Source organism: Myripristis murdjan, chromosome 19 (genome assembly GCF_902150065.1).
Source record: "Myripristis murdjan chromosome 19, fMyrMur1.1, whole genome shotgun sequence".
Classification (NCBI taxonomy): domain Eukaryota; kingdom Metazoa; phylum Chordata; class Actinopteri; order Holocentriformes; family Holocentridae; genus Myripristis; species Myripristis murdjan.
This window is the reverse complement of record NC_043998.1, coordinates 15,905,373-15,932,362: the sequence shown is the minus strand read 5'-3', so window position 1 is coordinate 15,932,362 and position 26,990 is coordinate 15,905,373. Positions and strand designations below refer to the sequence as shown.

The 26,990-nt window shown below is 44.0% G+C and overlaps 3 protein-coding genes across 4 annotated transcripts in view; 2 read left to right on the top strand and 1 right to left on the bottom strand.

The window, feature by feature from the left end:
- Positions 1 to 2,526, top strand: part of adkb (adenosine kinase b) — an 88,082-nt gene extending 85,556 nt beyond the window's left edge. For both annotated transcript variants that reach the window (XM_030077057.1, XM_030077058.1), the window contains exon 11: positions 309 to 2,526. In XM_030077057.1, coding sequence (XP_029932917.1) covers positions 309 to 433 — 125 coding nt within the window. In that variant the 3' untranslated portion in view covers positions 434 to 2,526. The remainder of the gene's footprint in view (positions 1 to 308) is intronic.
- A 793-nt stretch (positions 2,527 to 3,319) lies between these two features.
- On the top strand, positions 3,320 to 25,280 carry kat6b (K(lysine) acetyltransferase 6B). The gene is given in 18 exon segments (XM_030077223.1): positions 3,320 to 3,608; positions 5,765 to 6,638; positions 10,317 to 10,425; positions 11,500 to 11,615; positions 11,844 to 11,925; positions 12,414 to 12,543; positions 13,116 to 14,077; positions 15,217 to 15,338; positions 15,488 to 15,600; positions 15,724 to 15,865; positions 15,996 to 16,157; positions 16,469 to 16,562; positions 18,154 to 18,385; positions 18,655 to 18,814; positions 19,275 to 19,568; positions 20,478 to 20,760; positions 20,884 to 23,224; positions 23,226 to 25,280. Coding segments are annotated over 17 exon segments (6,480 nt in total). The 5' UTR covers positions 3,320 to 3,608; positions 5,765 to 6,020; the 3' UTR covers positions 23,746 to 25,280.
- Positions 24,777 to 26,110, bottom strand: dusp29 (dual specificity phosphatase 29). Its single transcript, XM_030077224.1, has 4 exons — positions 25,929 to 26,110; positions 25,610 to 25,833; positions 25,332 to 25,524; positions 24,777 to 24,873 (listed from the first exon to the last, which is right to left on the bottom strand). Exons 1-4 carry the CDS (start codon positions 26,108 to 26,110, stop codon positions 24,786 to 24,788), a joined length of 687 nt encoding a protein of 228 aa, XP_029933084.1. The 3' UTR covers positions 24,777 to 24,785.
- Positions 26,111 to 26,990: the final 880 nt, after the last annotated feature.

Below are 26,990 nucleotides of genomic sequence, written 5' to 3'. Positions count from 1 at the left end.
TTATTCTCTACACAGCTTGATTTTGATGTCCATTCCCAATTAACCTTTGATACAGGCCACCTATGTGACATCGTAATGTCTCTAGATTATATGAGCATGACATTTTCCCTGCTGTTTTTCCTCCGTATGAACTGATCATAGCACCACGTAAAACAGTAATCATTTGAGTCCTGTTGAGGATGAAGCAAGGTTGCCCGTCTTTCCAAATGTCATTATTAGCTGGCTTATGTGAACTTTGACTTTTTTCTCTAACTGTTTTTGAGATATTAGATGTCTATCGGCTGACCCGTGCTCCTCTGTCCACCCAGGATTTCTGTCAGAGCTTGTCCAGGAGAGATCGTTGGAGGAGTGCATCCGGGCTGGCCACTACGCAGCCAACGTCATCATCAGGCGGGTCGGATGCACCTTCCCAGAGAAACCAGACTTTCATTGATGCAGCCGAGCACCGCTTCGTCTTTTCCTAAGATACTTGTATATGTATGCCTCAAGATTTTGTGTAAAATTTTTATATTTACAGTGACTCCACGGGGAACAGGTGTTGCAACTTGAATACTTTCTCCAACTTGCAGCATCAACTCAGATGTTTTAATACAATTTAAACAATGCATTTGCTTCATTTACCATATGTTGGGATAATAATGGTTTTATTTAACGCACTGTCATGCAGCAGACCCTTTGGGTTTTGGTGCCATTATTGGTTGTTTCCAGTAATTGACCATTCTAACTGGACTAAATAGGAAAGAAATATTCTCTGATGTTATAACATAAGTGAAATAAATATCAAGCTCACTGAAAAATCATCAATATTGATATATTAGTTTAACCAGTAGTGCAAGTCTTTTTTTATACATATATATATATATACACTTCAACTCAGGCAACAAATACAAAAACAATGTTACAACACACAGACTCTGTGTCTTTCCAGTCATTATTTAATCAACGAGAGGCTCCATCATGCTAATCATTTCTGGACAGCTTAGCCCCCCTCATTAGCAGGGGGGTCCAGGCCAGTCTGGTGCCCTGGTTCCGCTCAGTAATCTCCGCTGGTGCTGGGTCGGGTCCTAACTGGGCACTCACAGAGCCTGGATCTCCATCGCATAGCTAAAGGAGGTCATTTTTCTCAGTTAAGGGATTAGTGGTTGCTCTTCATGGTGATCATTAGAGAGACCTGAAAATTAGGCTGATCCTTCGTACCCAGCTGTGCTGTCGCTGGGGGTTGGAGACAAGGATCAGAGGGAGGCCCCTCCCCTCCCCCTGCCACAGAGTACGGGCCAACACAAGTGTCGGACAGTGTGTCTCAACAGTGTTTTGTGAAAAACAATTCACCACTCTCATCTGTTGTAGAAAGAAGTGTGATTGACTATATCATTTTATGCTAAAAAAAGAACCTGTTAGATCATATTTTCCTTGTTTTTTGAGCATTAGTAAATGTCAGGAAGAATCCATTTTCGCACTGCCTGCACAAGGGCTCTGTTTTCAGTAATAAGGCATAGTTTATGCATTTATGCTAATCAGGGGCATCTAGGTGAAAACATTCTCCAGCCAAAATGTTATTAACAACTTTGAGACACTTTTTTTCATCAGCATTTTTAAGGTTTCACACAGATGCGCTTTGAAAAGGACCACATTTCTGATTGGGCAAGATCACACTCCATGGCAGCTGGTTCATTTGCTTCTCAAGATGACAGATGGCAAAACACAAACACAAAAAGAGGGAGCCATGATTAAGTAATGAGAATGCTTACCACAATAAGGAAACTACTAAACATACTTTTCACACTTTTCCTAGTAAACTTTGCTTTACTCAATGAATACAGGAGGCGGAAAAACAAACAATAAACACATATAATTAATTTTAATTTTACAGTTGTTGTATGGTATTTTGGCCTCTTTCTTTTGCAAGCTGCACAGTCCTAAACATTTTGAACATGCCTAATGCCAGGTTGTGTAGAAATCTCTCTTAAGCTACAAAGATTTTGAACAATATATGCTGTTAACAACTTTGAAGTAGGGAGGGAAAAACTTGACTCTTTGGTATTTGCCTACAAATGTGGGTTCATGACCAGAATCTCTTCTTTGAATGCAGGCAAAGGAGTAACTGGGGCCCCGGCCAGTGTTTTGCCCCGCAGATGGGCAGCAGTGTTTGTGAACACCAGTGTGGCAGTTGGCAGGGATTGAGTAGGGGGATGGGCAGATTGCAATGGCACATGCTCCAATTCAAATTATCCCTGGACCCATGCAGCAGTGGAGGACCTGCTGGGGCCCAGGGTGGCATTCATTATAACCAGACACAAGCGGGTTTGGTCAGTGCCTCTGTCGTGACACGAATCCTCACCTCATCAAATCACAACACCCTTTATTCAAATTCCCTGTCACTCATATAAACACATTACAGCAAATGAAACAAGCGTTTATCTGTATACTTGTCTCCCTAGCTGTTACTAGATGAAAATAAGTTGCACTGCAGGAAAAAAATAAAACTAAATGATTCAAACCACTGCAAAAAAAAAAAAAAAAAAAAAAGGCTAAGGCATACAGGCAGATATAAAACAACAAGGTCATCAAGGTAATAAGTATCTCATGGAGCTGTGACATAATGAGAGCATGATGAGACTGCTAAACAAATGAGTTTAGCAAGTGTAAATATACAAAAAAAAAAAAAAAAAAAAAGTCTGTTTATAGAAGTTATGAGGTCACTTCAAAGTTGGCTATACAGTATGGTATTTGTTTGTAATCCAGTGGGAATTTACCAATTATCTGTCGGATTACACATGTATTGCATTAAAATGAGCACTCTGTCAATTCTAATGCTGGATAAGACTTTATAAATGGGAGAGGGCAGCGGGCATTATGTGATTAGAAATGTAATGGGTATTGAAAACACTCTTCCTTGGTCAAATACATCAGGTAATTTAGTGGATTATGGTGTTTCTGTGTAATATTCCACCATAATACCCAGGATACAGAGGGATAGTGATATTAGCTAGTGCCACATAAAAGGATCAATTTATATATATATATATGTTTTGTTTTGTTTTTTACAGCAAAATCATAACATTTTGTAGCGGCACCATGCACTTCTGTGCCACTTCAATGCCACCTATGCTATTCCTGTATCCCTGGAAGTTCAAATTGCCCTTAGAAGGAATTAATGTTAATATTAGACTGTTATGACATTAGAATGTGGGGCATGTTAAATGCCGCGACTAATCCTGAGACATTAGGTGTAAAATGTTTGAGTGTGCCATTTCTCACAGCTCATCACTGGACATGTTGATGGAGGGGGGAAAAAGTGAAATTGACAGTATCATTGTAGGAGCGCACTAAAGGGGCGACGGTCCGCTCCACTACACTGAAGTAGGGATGTCTACAGTGGAAGAAGAAGAAGGGGGAGGGTACCACTTTGTCACAGGCTGCTATGTAGATTAACCTTTCAATTAGTTGTTATCAGGTCCTCTCTATGTCTCGGTGCGAGCTTTTCAGCCTTCGTTTAAGAGATCAAATACCACGAAATCGCACGGATATGTCGCCGCACGTTTATCCTTCGACGTTTCAATCATCCCGATAATGAAGAGGAGTATCCGAGGGGGGGAAAACTTGAAGAGGTAAACTACCAGCAAATATTTACGGTAGCCTGTGCCCTCTTTTTTTTCTCCTTCCACACTAGTTATATGTTCATCCTTGCATGAAACTTGGCGTAATTTGTTTTGCCTCCTCGCCCCACGGCAGCGGTTAGGTAGGTACATCTTTAGTTTAAAAAAATAATAATTAAAAAAAACGGTGTAAATTCAAGGAGGCTAGTGTATCATTTCCTAATATAATATGGGAAAAACGAGCTGAGAAATGGGAGCAAAAGAAACTAGCGATACATAATTGAGGAGCCGTGATGAAGAAGCTACTCTCCCAATAGTCGTGTAACTTCTATTTCCCCCTGAACATCTTTTTTTCCCCTCCAGGGCTCATTATTTGCCTCATCGGAAATATTTGATAGTTAATAGTGATAAAGAGGTCATGCCATCATTTTGCCTGGTCTTAACGCAGGACGTTAATAACTGGCAGGCGTTTTGAGCGTACAGAAAACCTACTTTTCGCTTAACGGAAGGTTTATTTATTGCCCTATTTAACGTCACGTAGTTTAAATGTTGGGCATTACGAGAGGAACAGCTTGTCGGTGCTGGGGAAAATAATGAACGAGAAGAATATACGAGATAAAGGGGAAAAGGCGACAGCTTGCACACAATTTAGCCTGCAGTAGTCTATTTAATCCCAAGAATATGCTACCTGGGGGGAAAAAAACATGCCCCTTTAAATCAATGGTCGAGCCTTTGCAGGTTTTATGCAAACAAATGATGGATTTAACAAACAGCCAATTAAAGTCTAAAATGATCCAAATCACTTTCAAGTGTAACCAACTGTTTCAAGGAGGAATCTAAGTAAAGGTGGGCTGGTGTTAAACGCTTTGCAAATAACGTCAATTTCCGTCCGATTTAATCCGCATGACAACATGTATTTGTGTTATTAGTGTGTGTCATAACTTGGTAATAACCTCTCACTGCGCTAGACCTGTAAGTCCAAATATCACGAGTGGTAAAGGTAAATGATATCAATTCATTACACAAGGCACCTTAAGAGGCGGGTCAATTGAGTGAAGTGACAGATCATACAGCCAGTGCCGTGCCTTTTAGAGTGAGCTCATACATAAAGATTGACATGTGCTTTATCAAACCAGAAATCGGATCTTGTCTTTACAGCCAATATTGAAGTTGCTAGGGAGGGCACATTAGTGTAGGTAAGGTTTAATGAGACTCCATTGGATTGTAATCAGCGTCATGTCGGATTCATGTAAACTACAACATTGTAACAAAATGGCGACTGTTTAGGTGACATCAGTAATGCTGGCAACATTGTCATTATCTGCTCAACTCAGCGGACACAACTCTAGGTTTGTTGCACACTTCTTATTATCGCTTTCTCCGTTCGTTAGGCTGGCTAAAATGATTTGCAGACGTGCCACAAACATCCAGCGGCGGCTGTCAGGAAGTGAGCATTGATTATATACAACTGTCATTAAAGCTCGCGCTGATCAGTTTGTCGTTGCAGATGTCGAGCTGTCAAAGTCGCGTGCGGACAAGTAACGGTTAAACTTTAAACTTGATCTCGTGCGTATTTTTTAAATCAATTTCTCCACCGTATGTTATGAAATAGTATACTGACACATCGGAGCTTCGGTGATACGGGGTAAATATTAATTTGTAAGAATTCTCTGTCGAAAAATAAACCTGGAAACATTTATTTTTCCACATCCGTCTGTCGAAAAGCCTGTCTACAGTTTTCCAAAAGCTCAGAAGAAGTTCCTAGCTACCTGTTATAGTTAGCAGCCTAACTTAAATATTTTATAAAGCAGTCTATTTGAAGTGGACATCTGGTTTGGTCTGTGGATTATGGTGTCAGACTATGGATTAAGTCATTCTAATTTCCTCAGCGGGCAACTCAGCTCTTGCAGCAGTGTTTTATCCATCTGTTTCTAGTGTTTTAGCACGTTTATGAAAGTTCCTCTGTCTTTGACCCTCTTTTTCCAGTGCAGTGCAGGCTGGTTTGTACAATGTGGCTTAAAGCCAAGGAGAAAGTAACCCAGAATTGTGAAATTCCCATGAATTAAGCAAATTGAGACAAATTATTGTATAGTCAGTGGTGGAATGGAAAGATGCTGCAAGTCATGTGTTCTACTTATTTGACCAATTTGTGCTTTATTTCCCTTCAGATTTGAACTGGAACTGCAGTAAATAATGCTCCAGGTCATTTAGTAACTACCATTGTGGAATTTACTAGTGCCATCTTTTCACCAAGTCCCATGTGAGATATCCAGGATTGAAAAAAAAAAAAAAAAGAAAGAAATCTGGATGCTGGGGCGGAACATAACTTTTTGACCTTATCAAAGATGTGGATGTACCAAATGTTTTGCAGCAGAAAGGGGGAATCTGTATGGATCACTTTTTCCTGAATCTAATCATTCAACCATGGTAAAACTTGCAAACCCTCTGTACACGGAGTGGATTCTTGAAGCAATACAGAAGATCAAAAGGCAAAAGCAGAGGCCCTCGGAGGAGAGAATTTGTCATGCAGTGGCAACATCACATGGACTGGACAAGAGGACCGTTCTTGAGCAGTTGGAATTAAGTGTTCATGATGGCTCTATTCTCAAGGTTACAAATAAGGGGAGTGCCTCATATAAGGACCCAGGACACCCTGGCAGAGTTGGATCACTCCTACCTGCAAATGTCACCGTGCCATCAAAGGGATCTATATGGAATTCAAGCGACCTGCGCCATATTGATTGGAATAAATTTCTTAAGAGGGCCATTGAGGGCCTGGATGATACCCATGGCTCCTCACTGAAGAACATTGAGAGGTACCTGAGGAACCAGGATGACCTATCAAACATTGTCGACAACCCTGCGTTCCGGCAGAGGTTGCGGCTGGCAGCCAAGCGGAGCGTCAACAATGGCAGGTTGCTAAAGAACGGTCCACGGTATAAGCTCAGCCATGGAAATACAGAGGGAAGGGGCGCCAGGTGTCCAAGTGCTTCCCCCTTGGTCCTGTCATCAGTGACACTTCTGCCCCATGAGAGAGACCAGGTACACTCAACCATGGCCTCTGCACTCTCTCATTCCATGCACTCATGTTGATCTCCACTTTATTTTTCCTTATGCTGATGTTGGTCTCAATCGTCACAGAACTGGGATAATCAGCCTGAATAATCACAAAGGCATGCTGACAGAGTGTGGCAGGCAGTTCAGCATAGGCTTCCCAGAGGTTATGTAACTCAAGCCCAATAACCTTAGGGGATGTGACTGGTGGTTAGCTGTCTTGTAAGTCACCTAGTGTTAATGAGCACAACTGGAATATTCTATTGGTAATGTAATATTAAGCATTTGCGAGGTCAAGCGGGGAAACCAGTCCCTGCCAGTAGGCCTGCACCATGTAAGGTAGGCCAGACGTTTTTGAGACTCCACACTGCTATTGTGACCTTTGTGTTTAACCAGATGCCCCAGAGAGGAAATAAAAGCCAGTGCATAAACAAACTTTCAGGCTGCACGGTTTCCGCTGACACCGGCACCTAAGGGGTGCTTTTCAGCTTGCAGAGATTGTGTCTCTGTCACTGGCACTCAGCAGTAACACACACTGCAGATGAATGTCTCTGAAATGACAGCAGTTTTGTACTTGTTTGACAATTTGGAGACACTATCAAGTGCAGCAGAGTGGTGCATGGAAAAATAGTTTTCTCTGCATGGCGCTAAAGTGTACTGCCTAGATAGTAAGTCTTTTGCAGGTTTTATCTCAAAGCTTATTAAGTGAAAAGTGTGGGCTAATAGTTGACGTTAGAGTGATGTTAAACGGTGAGCACCATCAGGCTACAGAAACATAACCCTGCACCCCCCCAGTTTCACAGTGAATAATCAGGAAATGACACCTTGATACTGCAGCCACAACTGTGACTGTGTCTGCAGTCAGGCCAAAAGTGAAACTGAGAAGTGTTTAGAGACACAGTGTCCTGCAATGGTTCTCATAGCTGAAGTAGGCCCACTGTTTTCCATTTGGAACATTTCAACCTATTGCTCCCGGCTCGATGACATCACCTAGCCTAGTTCAGGTTTACCATTCACTTCAAAGCATGAGACATCTCTGCCTGCACCGTTCTTGAAGCACAACTAGCGTGTGTGTGTGTTGAGAATAAGAGATACTTGGAGGGAGAAAAAAAGAGCAGTCTTGGTTTAGAGTTTATTAGATTCTGAAGAGACTCTGGCAGGAACAAAGGCAAGGAATGAGACTTTTTTTTCCTGCTGTGTTATGCAACCACTTGAGCTCTCCTCTCTCTCTCTCTCTCTCTCTCTCTCTCTCTCTCTCTCTCTCTCTCTCTCTCTCTCTCTCTCTCTCTCTCTCTCTCTCTCTCTCTCTCTCTACCAGCAGTGTTCTAATAGGACCCCACCCCCTCACTCAGGACAGCCTGCTCTCTTGAAGCAGCATAATTTCCTGTAATGTACTTAATTTTGGAATCCCCAAGTAAATCAGTAACATCTCCTCGGCCATGTTTGTTTCTGCATTTTCACATTTTTAATGTTTTTATTTAATCAATGAGCATTTTGAGGAATTCAAATTGCTATCGGTTTAATCATGAAGTTAAATCATATTCCAAATGAAAATTAATTCTCCAGTGGCTTCTGGATTAGCCTTCACAGCATAGTCAATGGAGACCTGTATTATAAAACTTGCATACCAACTGTGGGTATTGTATCTGCAGTATGCACACACAGCATATGCCAGCAGTGATGGCAGCTTAAGTTCAAACTCTTTACATGAATTTTCTCTCCTCTATTTATAATTCTGTTCACACTGTTGAAATCAACCGTTCAACCATTTTAGAGAATACAAGAAAGTTGTTTCTTCAGTGATTTCAGCTTGTCTCTGCAGGGAACATAACATTAAAGATGACTCACATGCAACTTTTTACCAAAGAGTCATACAGCATGACTCTTGAGTAATCACAACAATAAGGCCTTGTTTTTAAGTGCAGCTTCGGTAGTGCATTACTAGAATATTTGGATTCGCTTTAACAACTCAGCCTTTCATGTAAAATTGTCTTTTTTGGGTATCATAGCAATGAATGGCTTGCAATCGAGAACAAAAGCTAAAATGTTGTCTCTGCTGAGACAGAAAGTTCTGTAGAGAATGTGATTGGGACTTTGATGAGCCCTGTTTTCCAGTTACCGCCTAGTTTAGGAAAACACAGGGGCATTTGGAGAATGAACAGTATCTACAAATCGTCCTGCTCACTGATATTGGTTCCACTTGTACACTTATCTAATAAGACATGTTTTTTTTTTTTTTTTTTTTTTTACTTATTCCCAGTTGACACTGTAACAAATCAGTGATTACCTTTTTAGCATCCTACAGGTTTAGCTGCCTCAGAGAGTAGCATTTAGGTGTTTTTATGTTGGGGAAAGTTTATATTCATGCCTCTGTGAGCAGCAATCAGCTCCTAATGCCAGTGCCCGCTTTCAAATATTGACCTGGCAGGTTGGAAAATAGAGTAATCATTGATGTGGCAGTAAACTGCTTTCCCTCACCATATCAGTCAATTGATACTACAGCCAGGAACAATGACCAAATTCCCACTGTTTCCTTGCTGTATTTCCTCCTGCTACAAGTTTCATTCGGATGTTATGACAGGTTGAGAGGATAGCCTTGTCATGTGCCTGTTGGAGGGGATAAAAAGAGCTCCCTGATTGCCTCTTGCAGGTCAGGAGGAGGTTGGGACCAGTAGAGATTTGGAGGTCAAACATTTGTTTGAGGTCAGGATGTTGATCTGCCCCATAGAAACAAGGAACTAATTATGGGCATCCCCAGAGTGCCCTTCGAAGCCCCAGTCAATTGATGAGGCCTTAGTGCGTAAACTGATGATGAGGTGGGTTATTTATGGTCACACCCTGTGTGTGTTATTTTCCGTTAAGAAACTGCTCTCTGTGAAGGAGGCAGCAGTTTGTTTGATGCTCCTCAAGAGGCTTGTATACGCGATATGTTTAAAAGATGGTCATGTGAAAGCCATTTGGTTCAGCCTAAATTTAGTCTCATGATGACTACAGCCAAAGATTGGTTAGACTTTGACTGGCTGAGGAGAGATGACACTAAGCCTCGTCAAGCCATACCCAGTTTGATTTTCTGAAGTCTGCCTCTCTTAGTTCTAAGTGATCAATAGAGAAATCCTCTTAAACCTCAAGCTCATATTTTACTACTTCTGAACTTAACTCTTAAGCCCTTAAATGAGTGTTTGTTCTGAGACATGCAGTATCTACAATGGATTGCTGCAGCAACAATGAGAGCATGTTTTATTATTGGGGTAATTTGATTACATGCTGGTTAATCCTTTCAGACTGTAGTGCAAGCTTTAAAAATTGGATTAAGCCCCTTAAACTACTAGATTACTAAGATCACTTACCCATTCAGATGTGGTGGATAAAGGAGGAGGACCGAATATGCATGCACCACACCTCTGTGGATGAGATGTGTTAATTATTCAGTTCTAGTCAGTCGGAGCTCATATCAGAGCTGATCTTTTTACTCTTGGAGCTTGTGTATCTAAGTTAGCTGTTTCATTACAGCCATAAAAGGCTTTTACTTCTGCCTCAGTACCTTAACCAGCAGTATCCCCACAGTGATCTCAAATCCAACAAAAGAAAATGTCCAAAACAATCAGAATGTCTGACCATCCATGCTTATTTCTGTTTTTGTAAACAAGTCTCTCCATTCCCACCCAGCTCCGGGTCGACCCCATCCCAATATGCAGTTTCTGTCTGGGAACGAAAGAGTCAAATCGGGACAAGCGGCCAGAGGAGCTGCTGTCTTGCGCAGACTGTGGGAGCAGTGGTAAGTCGCCTTGTGCATCACTTCAGTTAACACAATGGCAGGGAATTTCTCATAAGCCCAGCCCTCGACATAACAATGCACTATAGTCTGGGAAAAGCTGTGAGTATGTTAGAAAGGCTCAGGCAGCGAGGCCCTTTGCTGCAACAAGGTCATTCTGCAAAGTGTGAATGTATGGTTAAACACAGCGAGGCATGATACAGAATAGTAGCAGCAATTTTCAACATGGCTGGGGCAGATGCCATATTTTTGCTCTGTGTTTTGCACTAGGGTTGAATTCTTTTCTCTTGAAGGGATTTATTGGAAGAACAATGTTGAAATTGAGTAGCTGAGGGGATCCAAATTGCTTGCAACCCATAATGGGCTAAAGAAGGGCAGATGCTCTGTAAGTGGCCATTAGAATTTGAAATCACCCAAGTAATTTTCGCTCAATTCAGATTGCACTAGCGTCTTATGGAGCACACTAGCCAGAGTGGATCAAAGATCAACCATTTTCCGCTGCAGATTGGTGGCATTTCCTTTACTGTTCTTTTGTTCCAGACAAAATTGCTAACCCTCCATAAAATTACCTCTCCTAAGGAGTCATTTGTGTTTGAACAATTATTTTAAATGCCGTAAGGAATTGTTCTCCCGGTGACATTTTTATAGCTCAAATTTGACTAAGTAGCGTTGAGGTGGTTTTCATTAACTGCTCATAGTGTACACAAATTGTGCTCTCACTGTAAAACAGCTGTTTTACAACCATGAGAGGGAGCCGGGTGAGGGAGAAGGCAAGCTTTTACATGACTTTCATGGATCGGCTTCCATTAGAATGAGTGCTGCTACTGTTTCTGCCTCATTAGGATCAAATTATCTGTAATTAGCGGCTCAGATGTTTGATCATACTGGTTTTAGACACAGCTTGTGGGAAAAAAAGAGCTCCGGACATACAGGCCCACCATTGTTGATGATGCAATATGTTAATATTTAACCTTCTTGTGTGAATAATGGGAAGGCCATGTCTCTAGCTCTGTGACTCTGACAGGCAAAGATGGTGAGAATGTGTAACACTAATATGCTTTTTAATTACTTCTGAAGGGCATCCATCATGTCTGAAGTTTTCCCCTGAGTTAACCTCAAATGTGAAGAGATTACGGTGGCAGTGCATTGAATGCAAAACGTGCAGCTCCTGTCGAATACAGGGGAAAAATGCTGTAAGTACTCTAATGCACAGTTTTTAAAACATAGCATTTTCAGTATTGCAGGCTTGGGGGTAGATCTCCTTTTTGTGTATCCCCAAGGATTTGTTGGTTTTCCCTCAGATTTGTAAAGCCTCTCTTGTGCACAATTGGGCTTATTTTTCCAAAAGACCTTCAACGACAGTGGGTGTTACATGTATGCAACAGAGACATCCCAAACACATGCCTGCTGTTCCCTTTCAGGATGAGATGCTGTTCTGCGATTCATGTGATCGAGGTTTTCACATGGAATGCTGTGACCCACCGCTTTCAAGAATGCCAAAAGGTAAGGTGTTTACACTGACTGGCTCCTAGGTTTCCCTCTCTCCTGTCAATTCAAAGCCTTTTCTTTATAGAAGGCCTTTTGGGGCTGTCACTCAGCACAGTGAGGCAGCAATGGCTTATTAGGAGCTTTGCATGCATATCAAATTATTCTAGCATCCCTGGGGAGATTTGCTATCTCTGGATTACAGTACCGGCCCTACAGCTAGGCTTGTAATGATTGTGCACGTAGTAGGACATTTGGCAGGCAATTCATACAAGTCACATAGCTTTGCTTGAAACGAGCTGACACAAAGTGTGTTTCACTGGATAGTGAATTGACCCAATGTTTTTCTTATGGATTTTCCTTTTGTGCTGAGTAATTGATTGTCATTGTGAGCAGGAGGGACTCTCGCCAGCTCGCGGTATAAAAGGAAATGTTTCAAATGAATGTATGTCCTCTGAATTGATGAACCCACCTAAGTGATCTCTCTATATTTGGACACCCTCCAGGAACTTGGATCTGCCAAGTGTGCAGGCCAAAGGAGAACGGGAAGAAATTGCTGCACAAGAAAGCCGATCAGATCAAACGTCGATATGCAAAGCCTATTGGAAGGCCCAGAAATAAGCTCAAACAAAGAATGTAAGTTTGTCATAGTCAGAATTAGCGCTGAACAATGAATCAAAATATTGTCGAAATTGCAGAATAGCCAAGTGAGATATCCAAATCGCAGGAGCTGCAGTTTTTTGATTAAAGGTAAAATGTGTGCCACTGTACCATTATAAATGAAGTACTGTGGTGCTACAGCGGTGCCCTGGCATACAACGCGTATTCTCCAGGCACAGGAAAGCATGTTTGTTTGGTACAGACCCTATGAAAAATCTTATAATCAACCTTTTTATAGTTTTTTTTATGAAAAAGAACATTATGATGCAAAAATGATTATCCCCACCAAAATGGGAAATGATAATTATCGCAGTAATGCCAATATGTTTTTTTTTTGTTTTGTTTTGTTTTTTTGTTTTTACAGTATCATTCAGCCCTAATCAGAATGTTGCCATTTATTTTTAGTAAAGAATAATTAGTATGGTTCAAACCACCACATACTTATCCAGTTTTGCTGACCAACTTTTCAGCTACTCTACCTATGTTAACATTACATTTGATCTCTTGTCTTTTTTGGAAATTACATTGTGATTGTCTTATCCTCGCAGGTCTGTAACCAGTGGTGACGGCTCCATGGTAGCACTTGGAGGAAGGGGGTCACCTGGTAGGGGTCAAAAGATTACCGTCTGTTCCACACCTTCATCTGGTCATGCTGCATCTGTGAAGGACGCCAGAGACAGATTGGCTGTTGCAGACCCCTGTTGGGCGGGCGACGCCACCCAATTCACCACCTCCACCCCCACCACCCCTCCCCCCTTCACGCCCACCTCCACCCCAGCTACACTCACCGTTAACAAGAAAACCAAAGGGCTTATTGATGGGCTTTCCAAATTCTTTACCCCCTCCCCCGTCGGCCGTAGATCGCGAGCTATAGCCTTAGAGTCGCCCGCCAAACAGTCTAGGGACAAGGGTCCACAGAAACTGTCCAAGCCACCCCAGTCGGTTGCCTTCGTTGCTGACACCACTCAAAAGCTAACTCCCTCGCCCTCTGCACTTCCACCCCCGCCCACGTTGCCAGGACTTAGCCCCCCCACCCAGGTGTCCAACAGCTCAACCTCTGCTAACTCGCCCCAGAGCTCTTCCAGCCAGTCTAGTGTTCCCTCCCTGAGTAGTCTCTGCAATAGCAACCAACTTAAGGGACTCTTTGATGGACTCTCACACATATACACCACTCAGGGACAGTCGCGGAAAAAGGGACTACCTTGCTACGCACCGCCTAAGCGCATGCACCGTAAGCAGGACTTGTCCTGCACATCCAAAACGGGCCCCCAGCGCCTTGGAAAGAAAGATTTTAATAAAAATAGGTTACTGTCTCACTCCACATCTGCTGGGCCAGGCCGACCCAGAGGACACCCATTTAAGATGGTCAGTCATTTCAAACGTAACCCCTTTCTTAAAAAGCACAGGACACTAGGCAGGCTGAGATATAAAGTGAGCCCTCAGAAGGGAGCCCCCTCACCAGGAAAGGGAGACTTGACAGACGGAAGAATTAAGCCTGAGCACAATCATGGTAAGCAAGGCTCTAACCTCCAACCAAGATCTGCGTCTCCACAAATTTAATCTTTTTTCTTTTCTTTTTTTTTATACCTCAAAGCTTGACACTCGCAGTTATTATTTTTTCCAGACTTGAGCTAATCTTTCCTTTGAGAGAGAAGCTCATTTTGGCACCCTGAACATTTTAACAGTTCTCTACTAATCTTATGCCACCTAATTTGAATTCATTTAGTTTCTTAACCCAATTTCGTTGCGTTTGACTTGGCTGCGGAATTTTACGTGGCTTCCATCCTCTTGCCCGTCGGCTTTTTGTCATAGTGCATGGCCCACTAACTCCCTCATGTTGCTCCTTGCTCTGTCCTTGACCCTCTGCAGTAGTCCGCACATTGTGATCGCTGCCTAGTAGTGACTGTAGTTGCATCAGCACTCTTCCTCCCATTCCACCCTCTCTCACAGTCACTGTCACCACTCAGCATCACCTCCAATGGTCATTAGACACATACAACCCAGTGATTCACCCACCCAGGCTGACTCAAAGCTGACATGATGATTACAGCCACAAGTGCAGTAACCCTCACATTTGACTGTCTTCAGGAGATAGTCACAGTTTGGAAAACAAACAGGCAACAAAACAAATGGATCTATGTTCCAAGGGGCTCTAACCAATACAGTGCGTAAGCACAACTTACAGTGTAACTCCAGCAGCTCATTTCCATAAATATGTTAATGACACATCACTTCCACTCGTAATGGATTTTTGTTTTGGTGGTTAACTCATGGTGTTGATGTATTTCATGAAATTACTGCTTGCTTTCCAACATCAGTTGCTTTTCATGTCTACACTAGCTCCCTTCACTGCATCTGCTTTTTAATTCATGGGAAACTGTCTTGGTGGATGACTAAGCACATGAAAGCGGTTACGCAATTAGAGTGATTTAGTTTCACTTCATTACATTAGGGATTTTCATATAAACATGCAAAGATGATACATTATGAAATTCCTCAGAGACATGGCCTCGAACAGGCTCTGCAACAATATTCACAGTATAAGCACATTTGCATAGAATGCATTTATGGGATTATTCAGCCACGGCTACTTCAAACAGGCCAGTGTTGATCTGCTGTGTTGATGTCGTGTTATTGTGCCTGTAACAGGCCACATGGGTGAGCTGCGGGTGAAGCAGGAGGCCCAAGCTGGCTTTGTGGCCATGTCCAGAGACCACGTGACAGACGAGGATGTGGAGATGTTCACACGCGTCCAGGAACTCTCTGCGCAGGTGAGAAAACTGGCAAAAGACCTCTCGTTCTTCCTCTCAGGTCTGAACGCCAGGATCGAACACCATCTGGAATTTGAGGCTGGCATCAGCAGCCAGTCTGTCAGGGAGCATAACACTGATCCACTTGCTTTTGTTTAATCTCTTTTCAGAGAACTGGATCTTTGATGAACACCGACTCCACGCGATACCCTGCCATCATTGAGTTCGGGAAGTATGAGATTCAAACATGGTACTCGTCACCTTACCCCCCTGAATATTCAAGGTAGTGCTATTTTGCTAAGTTTTAGATGACAATTTAAAACTTAGCATGATTTACCATTTAGTGAGATTTTTAAAACGTGCACAGCTAACTGCAGATTTCCTTTTTCCCCTTTTTCTGTGTCAGATTGCAAAAGCTTTATCTGTGTGAGTTCTGTCTGAAGTACATGAGAAGCAAAAACATTCTCCAGAGACACACAAAGAAGTGTGGCTGGTTCCACCCACCAGCCAATGAGATCTACAGAAAAGATGATCTTTCTGTGTTTGAGGTCAGCTGCCCTTTACAGCAATAAAGCAATAACTGTATGCTGCATGAGAATCCACTGAATGGATTCTGGGAGGGGGAAAAAATATAACTGTTTGAACAATGTCCTCTTGCTCTTTTTATTCTGTGTTTAGGTTGATGGAAATGTCAGCAAACTATTCTGCCAAAACCTCTGCCTGTTAGCCAAGCTTTTCCTGGATCACAAGACCTTGTATTATGATGTGGAGCCTTTCCTCTTCTACATACTTACAAAGAATGATGAGAAAGGCTGTCATCTTGTGGGCTATTTCTCCAAGGTAAGAATTATAGAGTGATTATATGGGAAATGAAGAAATACCGCACATAATTTCTGAATGGTGATACTGATACGGAGAGGCCTTGCTGTAATTTGTCAGTTTTTGTAATGTGGATTTAATGTATTCACAACGGATTGATATTTTTAATGAAAGCTTATCATTCTGTGTGTGTGTGTGTGTGTGTGTGTGTGTGTGTGTGTGTGTGTGTGTGTGTGCGCACGCACCGCTTTAGACAAGGACAATGGCAGGTGCAGTAAATTGCCAGCTTCAGCAGAGCTCTGACATACTTGATCTGTTTCTCCTTCCCTCAGGAAAAGCTTTGCCAGCAGAAGTACAATGTCTCCTGCATAATGATCATGCCTCAGTACCAAAGGCAAGGATTTGGAAGGTTCCTTATTGATTTCAGTAAGTTCCTTAATGCGTTCTAGCCCACCAAACCAATTTTTTTTATTTTTTTATTTTTTTATTTTTTTGGTCTTTACAAACAACTTCAGATTAAGGGGTGAATTTGTGGCTTGTGGCAAGGTACTGTTATTTGGTTAAGGCTTTGAAGTGGCCAAATCAAGAGCATTCATGTTCAGTACTTCAGAAATCGCATATGATTAGGAATGAAAAGGCATCAGACTTTTTTCTGCATACATTATTATTTGATGGCCATAAGTATTGGCCTAAGCGTTGCCTCAAGAGGTCTTTTGTTGAAACCGCGATCCCCCACCACCACCATCACCACCCCCCTTTTGAATCCTGATGAGGTATTGAGGCTGATTTGGTTTTTATGTTTTAGTCCGGCAAAATGCAACACATGTAATATTTAAGGCCTTGCGGTCCACTTATGAAAACAAGTGCTGCCTTGAGTGGGTTTCTGTGTTTAGGCAGCGGATTTGGCCAGTTTTGTCATCATAGCACTTTTATTAGTTCAAGGGTTTTCTCTTTGCTGAGGTTGTGCGTGTGTGCGAGGAAGAGAGAGAGAAAAGGGGGAGAGTGAGGGGAGGGTGAGCGGTAATGGAGCATTTGATTTCCTGTTCACTTTGGGAGCCATTGAGACACAGAGATGCGAGAGGATCTGTGATATTGAGAGTGTGCTGATAACAAAGACAGGGATTAAGGGAGATTGAACACAGCTGAGTTCTGAGCTCTTTGAAGGCTTTATTGGAAAATGTAGCTTTGGAGCTGGAAGTTGTTTAGATTAAGATTTTCTGTTATATTGGATTGTATTAGAGGAACACTTTGTCTCAGGTAGCTCTGAGAGGAGAGCATTAGTGGTTGCCAGAGTGAAAAATGTTCCCTTTTAAATCATAATTCAGAGGATTCAGAGTAACTCTTTTGTTTTGGTTTATTAATGGTAATATACTTGTAAAATGACATGGAATGAAATATGACTTTTTATAATTAGTTTATTTGAATATTCATTGCTCTGTGCTTGTTATCATTAGCTCCTCTTCTCAGCTTTAGTAATGAATATTGTCATGATTACTGGAATATTATGTGTTCACTGTTTGGTGATTAGATTTGCTTGTTTGGTTCTCGGTAGTGGGTGCACATTAAAAGGCATTAATTAATTTCATGCTGCTCATAATGGATGACCCTTGACAGGGCCGCTATAAAACTAATTACACACAGATACCTTTTAGTATTAGTTTTTTTCTTGTTCATTATCTCCCCTAAGTAAAGCCTCTTGAGCAATGACATCCAGCTGCTTTTCTTTTTTGCTCTTTAGCTTTGTCTCCTCTTTAGCTCCCTTCTATCAACCTGCTTTGTTGCCCTTGCCAGCATGTATCATAGCATCTAACAGGGGCTGAAGGAGAGGAAAACTGATTGTCTCATCTCCCTTTATACTATTTGAAGGTGAAATCCCAACCAGGGTTTCATGTCACAATAAGTACATGAATATATAATTCATAGGGGAGGGCGGGGAATTGAATTGCAATTTGAAGTAACCCAGCAGCCTCTGGCTTGACTAAAGCGTTTTGTTTTTATTTGAATTGTGTCTTTTTAGGTTACCTTCTCACCAGGCAAGAAGGACAAGCCGGCTCCCCGGAGAAGCCGCTGTCAGATCTGGGTCGCTTATCCTACCTGGCATATTGGAAAAGTGTCATACTGGAGTACCTTTATAAGCACCCAGATAAACACATCAGCGTTAAAGGAATAAGCAGGGCCACTGGGATGTGTCCGCATGACATCGCCGCTACTCTCCAGCAGCTCGGCATGATTGACAGACAGGATGGCAGGTCAGTTTCCAAGCCGCAGCCTCCTTCAGCCTGTGCTGCCGCTTCTGCATGCTGTCTGACTTATCCAGGCCAGCGGGTATTTTTAACAGCGTATCCATTAATGCCGCTGAATATTGACAGAAGTAAGTCAGGTTAAGCACCCCCAAGGACACAGAGCACCTGCTATCCCAAAGAGCCTGTCTTTATGCTGGTATTTAACCACACATCACCTTCACGAATGGTGCTTCTGTCTCTACTGGACTCATGTTTGCTTCCCTACTGTGACGTAGAATTGTGGTGATCAGAAGAGAGCGATTGATCCAGAGGCATATGGAGAGGCTGCAGGCCAACCCGCGTTTGAACGAAGTGGACCCCGATGCCCTCCGCTGGACACCTGCCACGACCCTCAACGCCGTCCTGTCTGAGGAGGAGAGGGAGGCAGAGATGGATGTATGTTGCCTTATTGAGCAGGAGAAACCGGAGCCTGCTGCTCTATTAGAGACTAAGGATGAGCTTATTTGTGTACAAGTGCCTGTGATGCTGTTGTTGGATGTCTGTTTGATTAGCTGGGGAGTTCAAATAGCGGCGATTAATGGGCAAAGCATGCTCGCTGTCAGTAGGCATTTAATGTTGTGCAAAATTGCCCTAAATCAGTTCACTACATAATTGATAGCACTAAATATTCCATGAAATGCAATCTCTCCATGGTAGCTTAACGGAAATGTTTCCTCTGCGACTGGCAAACATCCAATCAAGAGGCAGTACTTATTATCAGGAGAAACCTGTGGTGATTCATTTGTCATGATGTTAATTCCAATCTCTTGTTTTCCCATTAGCCTTGTTGCTCAGATGCTGGAGCCATGCGTGCGTCTTTCCCAGAGATAATGCGTCTTGTCTGTTTAATTACCAGGCTGAGCGGCTGAAGGAGCAGGCCAGTTGCTGGGAGAAGGAGGAGAGAGAGGGCTACATGATGACACATGGAAGCAGACATCCCCCTACCAAAGTCCACTGCAAGGTTCCCTACAGGACCTACGAGCGCCGTCCTGCACTCTCCTGGGACAGGCGCCTTAAGGCAGCAGAGGACAGAAGCGAGGATGACGAAGCCGATGACGATGACGAGGACGAGGACGATGATGACGATGACTCCGATGGCTCACCACCCATCCTGACAAAAGCCCATGCAATGCTTGCAGCCAAGAGAAAGGTGACTGTTTTTGTTTGCTGATGTGAATCATACTCTGTTTGCATCAGCGCAGCTCAGCTATTTCCCCAGTGGGATTATCCCATTGATTGTCTGGAGTATTATTCCAGGACGAAGTGGAATTGAATTTATATCATTAGATATTTTCCATCATTAGGGAACATGTTGTGTACCCGGGTGAGATTGAAGGGTTTGATAAATATTCATGAATTCAGTGGAGGGTTCAGCGCCTTCCCTATGTCATCTGGAGCCTCCCTGTGGGCCTGCAGCTGTAGATAATAGATTGTGTTTTCACTGCTGGTGTCGAGACTGTGCAGGCTAAACCTTGTACTATTGTCAATGGTCATGGTTAATTTACTGCCCTCCTCTGTGCTGCTCACATCTGTTCTGTCTATATGGCACTGCCCCCTTGTGCTGGAGATAATATTACAGCCTTCTGCCTGGTGTCAGGGAGACCGGTCAACAATAACAGTGTGGAATCCAGGAAAAAATGGCAATAGCTGTTGGAGTTTATTTAGTGCATTAGTTACAGTATTGATTTCACATTCTTCTTGTAAATGATTCAGAGAGGAGCACGGTTGATATGTGGAGTAGACAGTCAGTGGGGAAATGCTGGAGAATGTAGAATATGGACTGTGGTTTTAGTTTACTCTGCCTGTCTCATTTGTGGTTTTCCACACCAGGCTGTCCTCATCTGTGGGAATGCATTGCTCCAACATTTAGGCTCACGGTGTGGTTTTACCATTTTACATTTAGCAGAAAAGCCTGAATGGATTTCCTTTTTCCTCACAGAGGTCGTACAACTAGTGCCCTAGTTTGCAGGCTTTCTCTTCACCAAGATAAATCTGGTTTGATGGAGGTTTTACACTACATTCATTGTTTTCTTGTTTTGTGTGTTGTCTGTGTCTTCAGAGAACCATTGTGCTCAAGAAGAGAGGGCGTAAGAGAAAACGAATAAACAGCAGTGTAACAACAGAAACCATCTCTGAGACAACGGAGGTGCTGAACGAGCCTTTCGATAACTCTGAGGATGAGCGCCCCATGCCACTGCTGGAGCGCACCTGCAGAGTGGGCGAGATGGAGGAGGAAGAGGAGGAGGAGGACAAGACACCGATTATACCAGTGAAACGCCGGAGAGGTCGCCCAAGACTGGAGAAAAATGTACAGAAGGACAGTCTTGAACACTGGAATGAAGGTATTTACATCTTGACTATAGTAGCAATTTTATTTTCTTGAAAGTAGTGCATCATATATCATTAATCGCCTGTGTAGTGAATCTGGTGCAACGTTATGATTTATCTTATTTTTTTCACTTTAGGAGCTGACCTGCTCTCCAAGAGACCCAGCAGGCCACGTCCAGTGAAACGAAAGAAAGGCTGGCCCAAAGGAGTGAAAAGAGGCCCTCCCAAATGGAGGCTAAAGAATGAGCGGAAGATGGGCTTTAAGCTCAACCTTTACACTCCCCCTGAAACTCCGATGGAGGCTGAGCAGCACCACATCGAGACTGAGGAGCCAAAGGACGAGCCGGACCAGGACCCTGTCAGCACAGAGGAGGGTAGCAAAGCCGACAGGGACTTTGCTAGTCCTGATACGACGCTAGAGAGGCTCCTCTCTGAGCACCAAAGTCCTGTCGACCATGGCTCCCATAAGATGAGCTCCCCCGAGGGCTCCCCCATGGCGTCTCCAGTGTGCTCTCCTGTGGGCTCCCCCGCTGCCACATCCCCCAGGCAGGAGGACAGAGGCGCATCCCCAGAGCCGCCTGACGATGACCCGCAGGAGAGCGAACACGAGCAGGACTCCCCAGCCAAAGACCTGGACCACAGCACCGAGGATGCCATATTACTGGACAACGACAATGAGGAAGAGGAGGAGGAGGAAGAGCATAGACCTCACATTGAGGATCAGGATGCAGATGATGAAGATGACAGCCACATCAAAACAACAGAACCTGAGAATAGCAAGGCAGAGCTAGAGTCGAGTTTGAAAGAAATACCTGAACGCAGCCTGCCTTTTTTAGATCCAAAAGAAGACAATGACTCTGAGTTGAGTCAGCAGGTCTCTACAGTACTTTGTAGTGAAGAGCTGCCAGCTACCAATGCAGAAAGCATCCAGGATGCCATGACAGAAACGGCAGTAGCAACAGCAACAACAACAACAACAGCAGTAGCAGTCGCTTCAGTAGCAGCCTTAGACTCTGATAACCCTGTGGATTCTGAGTCAGAGGAGGAGAGCACTCCCAGTCCTTGTCCTGATCACCCTCCTCCTCAGCCGTTAGAGAGACCAGCACTCAGTCCTGTGCTGAGGGAGGATCCTCCAATCTGCCCAGAGATTGATTCTGAGACAGCCCAGGCTGTTCAGTCCCTAACCCAGGAGACTGAGCGGGAGAATGTGTTCCAGGACTGTGTGGAGAGCCAGGAAGCCTGCAGAAACCTCCAGACGTATGCCCACGTGGCCCAAAGCCCTCAGCTCACCTCGCTGGACGATTGCCCCCAGTCAGACCACAGCAGTCCCCTCTCCTCGGCACACTCACACCCCAGCCAGTCTGTACGCTCTGTCAACAGCCCTGCCGTCTCCATCCTGGAGAGTGGTTATACTCAGATCAGCCCGGACCACAGTGCCATCTCGGTGCCCTCGCTCCACAACATGGAGACCAGCCCCATGATGGATGTGCCGTCAGTGTCGGACCACTCGCAGCAGGTGGTTGACAGCGGCTTCAGTGACCTGGGCAGCATCGAGAGCACTACAGAAAACTACGAGAACCCCAGCAGCTACGATTCCACCATGGGGGGCAGCATCTGCGGAGCGGGCCCCTCCCAGAACAGCTGTTCCTATGGCAGCATTCCTCCCAGCGGCCTGGCCCAGAGCAGCTGTGCCGTGAGCCAGCAAATGGCTGCTGTGAACCCGGGCAGCTGTGGCATGATTCAGCAGAACAGCCTCAGTTCGCCGCAGCACTGCAATGTCAAGTCACCCCAGGGCTGCGTGGTGGTGGAGAGGCCCCCTAGCAACAGCCAGCACAGTCAGCACACTCAACACAGCCAGCGCAGCCAGCACAGTCAACACAGTCAACATAGTCAACACAGTCAACACAACCCCCACAGCAGGCATGGCCCACACAATCAACACAGCCAACACAATCAGCACGGTCCACACAATCAGCTTAGCCAGCACAGTCAACACAATCCTCACAACCAGCATAGTCACCACCACAATCATCACCTCCAGCACAATCAGCTCAGCCAGCACAATCAGCATGCTCAGCATAGCCTTCACAATCAACACGGTCAACACAGCCAGCAGCAGCCTATGGCGCAGTGTGCCATGCCCACCAACTTTGCCACCCCTATGCAGCTGGCAGATATTCCTGAATCTGGCAACCCCAACCTTGCCATTTATGAGCGGATGAACCATCAGGGGGAATACGGCAGCGGCCACTACTCTCAGCCCACTGCCACCTTCAGCCTGGCCAAACTGCAGCAGCTCACCAACACGCTGATGGACCATCCTCACTCGCTGCCTTTCAACCACTCGGCCTCGCACCCCATCACATCTTATGCAAACAGCCCCTCCCTGTCGTCACAGCACTCTGGCCTGGTGTCCTTGTCCCAGTCCCCGCACAGGGTCCCCAACCCCCAGGTGCAGGCCACCATGACCCCCCCCCCCCAACCTCAGCTCCCCGCCCCCCATGATGCTGCAGCGCAACATGGGCATCCCCCCGTCCCAAAGGATCCAGACTCAGATGGCCTCCAAGAGCCACATCTCCATGCGCTCCAAGTCGGCCCCGCTGTCCCACCACCAGCAACAGATGTACGCCCGGCCTCCCCAGACTGTGGCCATGCAGGCGCCTTCCAGGACGCTGGCAGCCATGCCGCGCATGAACATGAGCGTAAACATCATGCCGGCACCGGCCTACAATGTCAACTCGATGAACATGCCCTCCCTCAATGGCTACAGCATGAGCCAGCCCATGATGAACAGTGGCTACCATGGTAACCATGCCTATATGAACCAGTCACCCCAGTACTCTATGCAGATGGGCATGATGGGAACACAGCCATACCCCCAGCAGCCCATGCAGGCTCCACCACATGGCAACATGGTGTACACTCCAGCTGGTCACCATGGCTACATGAACACAGGCATGTCCAAGCAGTCCCTCAAAGGGCCTTTCATCAGGCGGTAACTCTCAGTTGGACTGGGCTGGTTCTTCTCGTGTGCATTTTACTATTTGGAGATGCACAGATTTGGCCTTTTTTTCGTTGGTGTCTTTTGTTATCATTATTACTTAAAAACCAGCAACACTTGGAAAGAATGCAAAAATTTTCATCAATGAGTAAACTTTGAAGCTATGTATAAGTATTTTTGTTCCTCCAGATGGGAAGCCTTACATCATTACGATGAAAATCTATTTAATTAGTGTTAGTGTCTCTGATGTGTCTTTAGAGCAGGTGGGTTCAGAGCTCGGAGGTAGAGATATCATCAGTGGTATTGCAGTTGTGTAGCAGCCTCAAATGAAGCCATTTAATGTGCCTGCTACAAGTGGAGTTAGTGGCTATTTGAACCTGTTCAGTGTACCTGTCTAACAGTGCTGACAATTAGTTTGTACTATACTCATGCCTTTGTATATTTAAATTATTGTACTTATTTTGTAAAGTGACAACTAGCATGCTTCAGTCTCTGTTAGTGACAGTGCATTGAGTAGTACTGTACAAGTGTTGTGCTTAATAGCAAGCCATTTTAAATATATCTGGCCTTTATTAGGTTTCCCTCCACAGGGAGAAAGATGAAACTATATTTTGTTAATTCTAATAATGTAAAAAAATGTAAACTTAGTCCTGTTTTCTGTTCTGTTTGAGAGGTTTTATTGCTATGTATGTATAATTCTGAAGTCTTTTGTAACAGATCTCCTTGAGGCAGCTTTCTGTTTTATAAAGCAGACTGATTTCTGTCAAAATAACAAAGCATATCTCAGTGTTTGTACCCTGACAATTCTAAAACATTTCAGTGTCCGGAAGTGTGGCAGAATTTAAAAGAACTAAATGATTATAATGATGAATAACAATAAAGAAAATATAAATTTAGTCCAAAGTTGATATTTTACATAATGCCTTTAAAGTTACATTTTCATTCCATCTGTAGATTTGTTTTCTATCTTTATAAAATGTTGGATTTATATTTTACCGAAGTGTAGAAGAGTAGAGCCTGTGAATAGACCAAACTAAGCTAATGGATTGCATGTAAAACGCAACTTGTACTTGTGTTTTTGTTTATATTGCTCTTTTGTAGCCTTTGTACCTGTACAGAGTTGCTGGTAAGAACAGGGGGGAAATACCTGGCTATGTGCACAAAAATTGGGACAGAATGACATTCTTGTATTTATGACTTTTCTCCTTTTGTCAGTCACTTAAAATGCTGTACATTTTAGCATAAGAATAAATTATGATTGACCATGTACATGATTCTGCTCTATTGATTTAAATCATTTACTGGAGGTGACAAATGCTGAAAGCCTTTATCCCCCTTGAGAGTTTTGTTTAAAAAGATAGATTTTGAATCAACAGTAATGCAAGCAGTTCTTTTCGCTACAGAAAATCACTTTGACGTAATAAAGCAAACCCTCATGTTACTTCTACTTGTTAGCCTATCTTCTCTGTGCACATGCAGTATTTGTGTATTTGATTCAAATTAAATGCTTCCTTTGGGGCGCGTCATGTTTCATTCTTGTCATGGTCATCTTTCGTCTCATCATGTTGTCCGTCTGCAGAGCCTCTCCTTTTGTCCACAAGATGTGTGTCTAGCTCTCTTAGCTGTTTCAGGAAGCCCCAGTTGGGGATGATCCGTCTGCGTTTTTTCACATGCTCGATGGCTTCGACCACCGTCATGTTCTTGCAGATCATTAGGTAGGCCAGGAAAAGCGTGGCAGACCGGCTCCTTCCCATGACACAGTGCACCAAGAGTTTATCTGGAGGAACATCAATGACTTAAGTTAAAACCAGGAAATTATTACACTCTTTGTTCCATTTGTCCATTTAAGTTGAATGTCTTACTCTGAGGGTTGCTTAGTGTTGCATCGATGAATTGAGCCGCAGAGAAGAAGTACTGGCTGAGGTCAAAGGTGGGAACATCCTCTGCCACCACGCCATAGTAGACGATGTCCATGTCACTGTAGTAATCAGCCCCGGTGTCCACGCTGTTCCACGTCCCCTCTGCTGCATTCAAGATGTGCGTCATACCCAGCTTCCTCAGAATATACTTGTCTTTCGCGGTCTCCCTGGAAAGAGTCAACATGAAAATCCATGTACTAATAAGCGATTATTTTGTGTTTTATTCAGTCAAGTTAATCAGGCTTTTTCTTATCTCACTTACTCATCCCCAATGTAGACATTAGGCCAGACCTCGTTGACGTGAGTGTAGGCCACACTCCCACGGTTAAGGATTTTCTCCAGCTCATAGCCCCCAGGTGTGACATATTCATCCAGAGGAGTGGATGTCTCTCCCGCCTTTGCAGCATTTATCTGCACGCCAGCTTTTGACTCGCGAGAAGCCATTTTTTTTCCCACTTTCTTTTCTCACACACGATGCTTTACCTTGAGGGAAAAAAGAAAATACAGATCTGGTTTAGCTTACTTGCCTTTGCCTGTTGTAGTGCTCTACATTTTGCACACACTTGCATAAAGGTGTACAAATTTAATATCCCCATGTGCAACACTAGTGATTGTAATTTACAAAGTACAACTCACCAAGAGATTGAGGTCCTTCATTTTGACAGCATGTTGTGCAGCAGTCCTTAAAAACAGAATGAGCTAGGGTTTAATTCTGGCAGGCTTGAGTTGGGGCAGAGATTGTATAACTGGTCTGTGACGGGCATCAAATAGAAGGGGATATATTTAGGGCTGTGATGTGGCAGCCCCCCTGACCTTAGCTGCCTCGTTCCCTGCCCATGGGGAAAACTCCCACCCAGTCCTCCGCCATGCACTTCTAAACGCACAACTTTAATCTCTGCTGCTGGCAGGAAGCCGTGCTTATCCAAACTTTGCACTTGCCAAAGGATACCCATATTCACTGGAGTGAACAGGGCATTCCGAGCTTCTGCTCAGCCATATGAGCGACTCCTTGAAATTGTGTCAGTCTCTCTCTCTCTCTCTCTCTCTCTCTCTCTCTCTCTCTCTCTCTCTCTCTCTCTCTCTCTCTCTCTCTCTCTCTCTCTCTCTCTCTCTCTCTCTCTCTCTCTCTCTCTCTCTCTCTCTCTCTCTCTCTCTCTCTCTCTCTCTCTCTCTCTCTCTCTCTCTCAGCCTTTCTGCATATCTTATGCTCCAGGAGAGAGCATGCATCGCTCTGTAAGCCTCACAATACCCGTTAAGGATGTTCTGCATCTTCTCGAGCCTCACGGGGGCACAAAAAAAAAGAGAACTGAAATGTGTCAGACTG